The 9,752-nt window shown below is 33.2% G+C and overlaps 1 protein-coding gene across 1 annotated transcript; it reads left to right on the plus strand.

Annotated features, from left to right (window-relative positions):
• Positions 1 to 3,134: 3,134 nt before the first annotated feature.
• Positions 3,135 to 6,342, plus strand: LOC118042895 (large ribosomal subunit protein uL3c). Its single transcript, XM_035050635.2, has 2 exons — positions 3,135 to 3,839; positions 5,869 to 6,342. The coding sequence occupies exons 1-2, from the start codon at positions 3,287 to 3,289 to the stop codon at positions 6,156 to 6,158; spliced, it is 843 nt and encodes a 280-aa protein (XP_034906526.1). The 5' UTR covers positions 3,135 to 3,286; the 3' UTR covers positions 6,159 to 6,342.
• Positions 6,343 to 9,752: the final 3,410 nt, after the last annotated feature.

Here is a 9,752-nt window from a genome sequence, read left to right on the forward strand (position 1 = left end):
GATACTTCTTTCAATTATTCTATAGCTTTGATTTAAACTTCTCTCATTTCTTTCAAAAACCTTTAATGGTCTACAACTAAGAACTTCTTTTCTAGATGCTTAAAGGTCTCTTGGTTTCCCCTCACATTAGCTACTTCTTTTTTAGTAAGAAGTTTCAATACCAGGTACCATGTGCTTATAACTGTGTTGATCCGATACATGAGAGGCCTTTATATTATAACATTATAGTTAAAGCTATGTCTATCACTATAAAGATTTGTATGTATCAATAGTAACTATGATCTTCAAGGTGCCCTTTACTGGTACATCTAATCCTTTAATCCCAATCAAAAGGGTCTTCACATGAGTCATTTTTGAAAGGTCAATTCTCATCCAAAACATTAGTTGTCATCGTCCATCAATACTCTATGGGCTTTATAGTTAGCAAAAACCATGAAAATAACTAGTGCATCTTTATGGAGATAAGTCACCCTTTTATATATTCTACAGTAAAAACAATTGGCTCATGCCATGGATTTTATTGATTAGCCATTGTTAAAACCTTTATCCCATATTTATTTGTTCCACTAGAGGTATCCTCCCTACCAACATTCCCTCTAGAATCACGTTGATCTCGGGCAGAGCTTGGATGGGTTGAGTTGGTTCCTCATGGTCTTGGTTCAAATTGGTGTTCCTTTTAAAAAATTATCTTAAGTACCCCTTGGCTATCAATCACTCTATATCTTTCCTTAATATAAAGTAATTTTCAGTGTCATGCCCTTTTTCCTTTTAGATTAAGCAAAATCTTTAGTATTATGCCCTATTTCTTATAAGGTGTGTGTGTGTGTGTGTAGAGAGGTAATGTCATATATGGGTATTAAAAGTAGTCATTTTCCCTTGATTGTCATGAAAAAATTCATAAGGGTGGTGTTTAAGGGAATCATGTTCCTCCTCTCAAGTATTGCACATGTTCCCTTACTTGTTTTTTCTAACTGTTTTTTAAACTTTTCTCTTTGTTGGGAGATCGACTTTGTTTAAAAGATTTTTTTATTATATGCTTCTTAATAGAAATGAAAAGGTCAATGCCGCAATCTATTGGTTTTCTCTACCTGGATGTGATTTTCCATGACATGTTTTACTTTCATAAAGCTTATGTCTAATAGGGCATACAAGTCCTTTCATAGGAAATGTTCTCTTACCCCTATTATCAAGGCCTCTGAGGCTACTGGCTCAATCAATCCTTTCAATTTAAGCATCTCTTCATTGAACCTCTTTAAATACGCTCGAGTGGACTCCTTTCCTACCTGAGTAACACCTAAAAGTTTGGCAAAGCTCTTCTTAACTGGTATGTTGGTGCTAAACATGACACAAGTTTTGTATAGAGGTTAATGAAACCCGTGACAGAGCCTGGCTCTAAGTTGTTATATCACACTCTGACTGGCCCCTTGAAGGATTTTACACATAGCATCACCGTCCCAGATTACCAACTTAAATTATTATATACATTTTAAACATGCTCACTAGGATTTATAAGGTCATCATAATTATCAAAGGTTATCTTTGTGGAGATATACCCCTTTTAACATATGGGTATATAAGACCCGTTTGGATAAAAAATAATCCATTTATCTCATGAGTATCGTTGGTCTCATTTTGGCGGTGTTGACTAGCTATAATATTTTAAGACTTTTGCCTAATGGAGGATTTTGGCAAAGAATGGTAAGACTGATGGCTAATTTCTTTCCCATGATGGCTAGAGGGAATGTGTTTAGAGTGATTACTTATTGGGAGAGTTTCACTTCGATGTGAACGACCCCTAAGGAGGTTAGGGGATCGGCTAAGTGGAATGCTCTCCATGTCATTTTTCCATCTAGGTGATCCCTTTACCTAGATGGTTTAGAGGGTACTTTAGCCCTTGTATCGTGTCTTTTCTCTCAAAAGGCTTGAAAGTCTTTTCCTCCTAAATATTTTAGTGAGGAAAAAATCATTTACATCAGTATTAATGTTGATGAAAATATCTCTTACATAATATTAATATTGATGGAAATTATCTTTTCACATCAATGGTGCTGGTGGATAAACAGTAGTGCTATATAAGACTTTTATATCTTATTTGGCATGCAACATTAATGTTAATGGGAAAATCCATCTCATAGCATTAATGTTGATTGAAATACAACCGACTCTTAAAGGATTTTCATACACCTAGGGGTGTAAGGAAATGACTACCTTAAGCTCTTAGCATTAAGAGTGTTATGGATAACCTCGCGACCCACCATAAGACTAACAAAGACCATCAACTTCATGTTTGGATCTAGAATTATTCTAAATCAAGGATGATGAGTTTAGTGTCTTGCTAGGTGTAGTTGGGCTCAACGCATAATCGGGCTTAAAAAAACTGAGTATGACATCATATTAAGCCCACAAGTGCTTGGGCTCAACACGTGACCGAGCCCAAAAAAGTTAGGTCTAGTAACTTACCAGACTCACAAGCAATTGGGTTCAGCATGCAACCGAGCTCAATAGAGTTAAGTCTAGCATCTCATTAGATCCACAAGCACTTGAGTTCAGCTCGTAGCCGAGCCCAATGAAATTAGATCTGGCATCTTATTAAATCCACAAGCACTTAAGCTCAGCTCGTAGCCGAGCCCAATGAAATTAGATTTGGCATCTAACCATACCCTTAGGCGTTTGAGCTTAATGCATATATTAGTTCAATAAAGTTGGGTTTGGTATTTCTAACCCACAAGCATTTAAGCTCAAAACTTGGTTAAGTTCATGGGTTTAAGGTTCTCATTTTATCTCTTGCCCTTTCATTCATAACTCTTTTAAAGAAAAATGATTTATGTAAAATATATTGATTCATCGGTTATAATTTAGTGTAAAAAGACTATTTTCATCTTCAAAAATGTCTTGAATCATTTTATCTATGTTAATGCATTTAAAAAAGAAAATTTAAGCATAATTCAAGCTCTAAATAATAAATATAATATGAAAAATAAACTCATGAAAACAATTATATAATTATTTTACAATAGTACAAGGATAAATAAAATAAGAGCTTTTTTGCTCAATATATATATATACTGAGAGAGAGAGAGGGGTCATAGTGGTATTCCTATAGTCTAGAGCACACAAGATTCCCACCTCTCCTTCCACACTTTTTTTGAACAAGGATAAGAAAAGTTATTTCCTTCCTTTTGTTATCCATCGTATTTCCCTCTCCTTAGGTTTATCTCCATTTTCTTCTTCACTGAATGACCAAGAAATCTCCTTTCGAACATTGAATTACAAAAACACAAGAGATATGCCACTCTCTGCTATAAATCAATTTTGCTATCCCACCCCATCGCTTGTCAAAACCAAAACCCCCACTTCTTTAAAATGCAGTTTCCTCTCAAAAAGCTTACCTTTTCCCCTCACAAAAACAACCCCTTTAACCCTCAACAGAAACCAAAAGTTCAGCCTCTCCATTGTGGTAATGAGCATGGAAGCTGGGGTTGGTCTTATGGGAACTAAACTTGGAATGATGAGTTACTTTGAGCCTAATGGGAAAGTGGTTCCAGTTACCGTGGTTGGTTTTAGAGAAGGAAATATCGTGACCCAAATTAAGACTGATGCTACTGATGGGTATGATGCAGTTCAAGTTGGCTATAGGAGGGTTAGGGATAAAAAGCTGACTAAACCTGAAATGGGTCATTTGGAGAAGGCTGGAGTTATACCTATGAGGCATTTGCAGGAGTTTAGGCTACAAGGCCTTGATGGGTTTGAGGTTGGACAGAAGTTGTTGTTTGAGGAGCTCTTCAAGGAGGGTGATCTTGTTGATGTCTCCGGGACAACCATTGGCAAGGGTTTTCAAGGTTTGGGTTTATTTCGTTCTTGATGTTGAAATTTTAATGGTCTCTTTGGTGTTTGATTGCGTGCTCTGACATACTGATTAATTTAATATATAAGTTGGAAGAGAACTCAAATGGCGGGCTTTTGGTTATGTTTAGACAACAATTTTTAAAATGATTTGATGGGATGTTCCGTCGTACTTTTGCTTGAAATATTGAGTTAATGGACTGTGGAGATTGAGAAACTACATAGAGTATTGTGATTTCAGGAAATCCTGAAATACTGATGAGTTGCAGTTTAATGGGGTAATCGGTGCCTCTGTAGATAAATGTTGCGTGTTATGTGATGAGGGATGACATGCGGTGCTAAGAAGTTATAGTTTGGATTTTTGTTTTCTGGAACAAGTTAATGTGATTTAACTCCAAGATTTTTGTCTCTAGCCACAACAGCTATGTCACCCTTGATCAATTTTGTACACCAAACTGATAATTCTGTGCAGTCAGACTGCTACATCATGCCAATGTCACATATTCGTGATGGTATCATTGTCCCTATCCAATAATTTATCATTCTTCATTAATCTGTCAGAAAAGTGCATATTCCTTTTGTCATCAGAGTGATTGTGAATCAGGAGGAGAACTAGGGACTTTATGGTGTTATAACGGGATAATTCTTAAGAGATAAATGTAAAATTTTGACTATAATTTTTAGATGACAATGTGAATACAAGGAAGCTAATTTGTTTCTTGCCTTCTAAATGCTTGCACACACGGATAGATAGAATGATAGATGTCGGTTATTTGATTCTAGATTGTAAAGATGTTCAAATCGTATTGGGTGTATTAACCTAATGTATGATACCAAAAAGTTTGATGAACAGTAGGGCAGTTTGGAGATATGCCATCAGCTTCTACCTCCTGCTGTTGGACTTTTGTCTACTGATCGTGACTGTTTCAGACTCCTTGAGTTCATTTGTTAACCCACATCGGTTAGAAAGATCACATCCAGTCGCTTGAATTCACCAATGCATCTTTCATTCGTCTTTCTGTTGCTTTAACCTGCTTAAATGGGTACCTTTAAAGTAGTTTTTTTCTACTTTATATGGGAGGTTGGACACAGTTATTATGCACCCTGAATTGATCGTCTCCAGTATTCTTAGATATGCAAGATAATCATAGTTACCCACTGAATATTCTTCAGTGTATTATATGGGGGCATTTTTAAAAGGCTTCACTTGCTTCTACAGCTTAAGTGTTCCAAGATTAATTTGCTATGCCTTTCATTTAATTTGAAGAAACTCATGAGATAAAAGTGCCCCTCAGAAGGCAGATTTGAAGCTTACAAGCGTGTTGGTATCAAAACTATTGACAACAATTTTTTTGGAATTCGTTGTCCTTACTTTGCAGTGTTGTAGAATGATAACTGGTTTGGGGAGTAGACTTTTCATCAGCTCATATCCGGGTTCCACCAAGGCTTTCTTGGAGCGGGGCCAGCTTTTATTAACGGGATTCTTGAAAGTTTCCCTGCTTGCTAGTGTGGTTTATTATGATATCCACTAACATTAACCCCAGCTATAGTGAATTCGAGTTAATCAAGGTTTAAGTAGTTTGATCTTTAATAATAATAATAATAATAAAAAACTCTAAATTAAGCGTTCCCCACCTTGAAATCAGTACTTACAAGAATGTGTACACGCCTCCTTACTTGGTGAAGCAATGCAGGTGTGTTGGGAAAATGTGACAGTCTTTTGTAAATGGTAGCAGTTACACTAAATTGTTGTCCCAAACTTGCAATTTTATAACTTATACACAATCTGTTAGGCCTCTGCTCAAGATTGGTGCTGGCTGCTTTTACTTTTTGCATTGTCTATAGTACCCTGGTTGCTATCTTTTATTGTATCATGTTTGTATGGTCTGCTAGTGATCAATTTTAGTTTTGTTTTCCAGTCTCTTTTTCATTCATTTGAGCACTGTGTTTCTGATGTACTGATAATTTAAAATTCCTTTCAAGCTAATATCCGTTTCCTTCCTTCTTTTTCCCAATTTCACTCAGGTGGTATTAAGCGTCACAATTTCAAAAGGGGTCCGATGAGCCATGGTTCCAAGAGTCATAGAGCTTTGGGATCCATTGGTGCCGGAACAACACCAGGTCGTGTGTACAAGGGGAAGAAGATGCCTGGCAGGATGGGTGGGACAAAGACAAAGATCAGAAAGCTCAAGATTGTAAAGATTGATAATGATCTTCGTGTTGTGATGATCAAAGGTGCCCTCCCTGGTAAGCCAGGGAACCTTCTGCGAATTGCACCGGCTAAGATTGTTGGTAAAAACATACCAAAGAGTTAGCTCTCCCTGTAATTTTTCGCTGTAATTTTTCGTTAATGCATTGCCAATGACAGAAGCAAATGCAACTTTCTTTTGCCTGTTAACATCATTCGGTGCATCCCTGGGTATTTGCTTTGAATTCACAATTTTGAAACGCCTCGGGGAAGGATGTTTCCTCATTATCAACGCTATTTTGAGATGATAACCCCTTGTTTCTACTCTCATGTGATGATGGCAAGCACCAATTTAGACAGGTAGTTTACAGGAAAGCCTGGTTTCAACTTTCAACTGTGATGTCGCGCCAGCCGAAGGGGAATCTTTAAGATCAACGGGGTGCGGTAGGTTTATTATTTTCTGCCCCTCGTGTAAGAGGGAAATAAAGAATGCTGTACCTTCCCTCCAGGTAATACTAGGTTTTTTTCACTCTTTTTAACCCGCATTACGCCGGCAGGGAGGAACCTTGAAAAAAAAATAAAATCATAAAGATGTTATATCAAAATAAATTATAAAGCTCAATTATAAAAAACCAAATATCAAAGGTTATGAACAAGGAAAAAAAATTAAATTAAAAAAAAACAACCCAAAAAAAAATGATGCAATGTTGTAGATGGGCAAGATTTTCCCTAATGTCAGAAGAAAATAGTTCAGGTGATGCAAAAAATTTGAGACTAGGTCATTGAATCGACTTAGATTTAATAAATTTTGTTAATTTAATTATATATATATATATATATATATATAAAACAACTCTAATTTAATAACATGAAAAACCGAGCAATCCCAAGCAAATATTTTAAACCTGAATTAATCTTTTAAATTCACAATCTATGAAATCATGGACCTGAATTCAATTAAGAAGCACAATCCTCAACTAATTTAATATCGAAAGATGAAATAAATAAATAAATAAACTCTTAATCTAAAAGATTTAATATCAAATCAGAAAAAAAAAAATGGAGGGTGAGATTAAAAAAACTATCTCAAATAAAAAAACAGCAATCAAAATAATAATGATCAAATCTGAGAGATTAAAAAATTAAAGAATGATGAAATTGAGAAAAAAAATACAATTTTTTAAATTAATCACAATAAAAAAATAAAAAGAAGAAAAGAAGGGACCAAATCAAAAGAAAAAAACCTAAAGGGCTAATCTGCATATTTGGAGGGCCAAATGCAGATTTATAAGAGGAGGAAAAAAAAGAAAAAGAGAGAGAGAGAGAGAGAGAGAGAGAGAGAGAGAGAGAGAGAGAGAGAGAGAGAGAGAGAGAGAGAGAGAGAGAGAGAGAGAGAGAGAATGTTATTGGCATCAAATCAAAGCTTTGTTAACCATATTTGCTACCTAGTGAGAAAGAGGATGTTGAGACAAAATGAATGACATGATGGAACAACGGTTTTGGTCATTAGAAATAGTTGTATATGCCACTCAAAGACATCAGAGCAACTAATAAGTGCACACATGCGTCAACAACTTTTATGATTTTATTTATTTATGTATCAAAATACCACATTTCATTTAGGATCAAATAATTATTATGAAAAAAACTATTGTGAAATAATGAATAAGCCCTTGTAGTCAATCTTTGAGAATCTTGATTTTAAAGGAAATGAAGTTATTATGGCCCTATTTATTTGCTGGAAAGTGAATTTCGGGAAAGTAAATTATTTTCTGATGTATGGTAGTGTAATGGAAAATAAATTAAAAAATAATTTCCAGTGTTTGGTTATGTCATGAAAAATTAGTTGGAGAATAACTTATTAATGTTTTATTTTTCTCAAGTTTATTAAAATAATGATGAACAAATCTTACAAATTAAAAAATTAAATGGGAATGAAATTGAAAAAAAAATATATAATTTCATACATTATCTAAAAAATAAATAATAATCAAAATAATAGAGATCAAATCTAAAAAATTTAAAAAACATGAAAGATGAAGAAATTAAAATGATAATAATTAACATTTCATAAATTATTTCAAATAAAATAAGTAACAATCAATAGAATGATGATCAAATTTGATAGATAAAAATTTTTAATAAAAAATCAAAAAATTGAGGACCAAATTTGATACAATCAGCAAATAATATGACATTTTTAAATTTTTCACAACTTCCGGAAAGTGTTTTCCGCCCAAATTTTTCAGGAAAACACTTTCCTGTAAACCAAGCCAAATTTTTCTTTGACTGGAAAGTATTTTTCGTTGACCAACTTTCCTAATGGCAAATAAACACAAGAACGTTTGAAAAATAGTTTCTCGAAAATCACTTTTCAGGAAACAAACATAGCCTAAATATAAAAAAGCTCCTAGATTATAGTTAAGCCTTTCTTAAGGGCAATTAAGTAATTTAATCGTGAAACAAATTATGGAATGATCGAGATGCCCTTAAATAATTATAAAATGAAAATTGTACCTTGTGAAAATATTATTATACCCTAAAAAGATAATTCTTTGTGATTTTTTTAATGGTAAAAACATAAATTCATTGTTTCAATTCAGCCTATTATACAATAATTTTTCTCTATTAATTTAAGTATTCCTTTGAAACTTATAAGGGAAAAAAATAAGAAAGTAAAATTTGTTGTCTAATACAAAATTAGTAAAATCTTTGGACTGAAATGTACTTATAAGTTTACGTGTGATAAATTTATGTGATTGTGTGAGTACATTACCCTTATTAAAATTATGAATACATCAAAACTCAACTAGATTCATTTGCAACTTTTTATTTTTTGATTAACATGGATATCTAAGCTAGTTTGCGTGTATTGCGACTAATCTCATGAGTCTTAAAGTGAACAACTATGTAAACCTCTGGTGGCTCTGAAATTTGTGGGACTCGAACTAGTGACCTCTAAAAAGCAAGCCTATAGCCTTAAGAGTGATTCATTTGCAACCTTAGTTGCAAGGGGAAAAACATAAGATAGTAAAATTTAATGTTTATTTAAATATTTGTTTGCATAATTAGAAAATATAAGAACCAAAATGTACTTGCAAGTTTTTGTAATCTAAAATTGAATTTTAAAGTAAAGAATATGTAATATAAATATTTAGGCTATAGAAAATTATTTTGCATTGTTATTAAATATGATATATCAAATCAACCTTAAACCTTATTAATCCGACTCTTTGTCTAACTCAGATTTAATATCAAACTATGTAGGAGTTATTCCGACATGATTTAGTCTACTTGGATAGTCTAAACACAACCTGACTAATTTGAAAAAAAATTTAATTATGAAATTGAGAAAAAAAATAATGAAATTGATAAAAACAATTCTTGACCCGACTCTTTGTGTAGTTTGTTTTTAAAATTAAACCATATGAATGTTGTCTTGACATAATCTAATCAACTTGGTCAGTTTGAAGGTATCTCGAATAACTATTAAAAAAAGTTTGAGAAAGAATTTAAAAAAAAAAGAAATCGAAAGAAAAATAGAAGGAGGGTTGAATTGAAAAATAAAGCTGCAAAAAAAATACAAATTTATTAGAAATGATGAAACTAGAAAAAAAATAAAATAAAAAAGAAAATTAGAAAGAAAGTTGAATTGAAAAAAAAAAAAACAGAGTTAATTGTTGAAATAAATTCATAGATAATCCTAGTTTATTTAGGGTAT

Source organism: Populus alba, chromosome 13 (assembly GCF_005239225.2).
Source record: "Populus alba chromosome 13, ASM523922v2, whole genome shotgun sequence".
Taxonomy (NCBI): Eukaryota; Viridiplantae; Streptophyta; class Magnoliopsida; order Malpighiales; family Salicaceae; genus Populus; species Populus alba.

What these genes read in the sequence shown, in the direction of transcription:
- LOC118042895 (XM_035050635.2), top strand. Translation starts at nt 3,287, where the DNA reads ATGCCACTCTCTGCTATAAATCAATTTTGCTATCCCACCCCATCGCTT. An exon ending in CATTGGCAAGGGTTTTCAAG is followed by an intron (nt 3,840 to 5,868) that starts GTTTGGGTTTAT and finishes AATTTCACTCAG; the next exon opens with GTGGTATTAAGCGTCACAAT.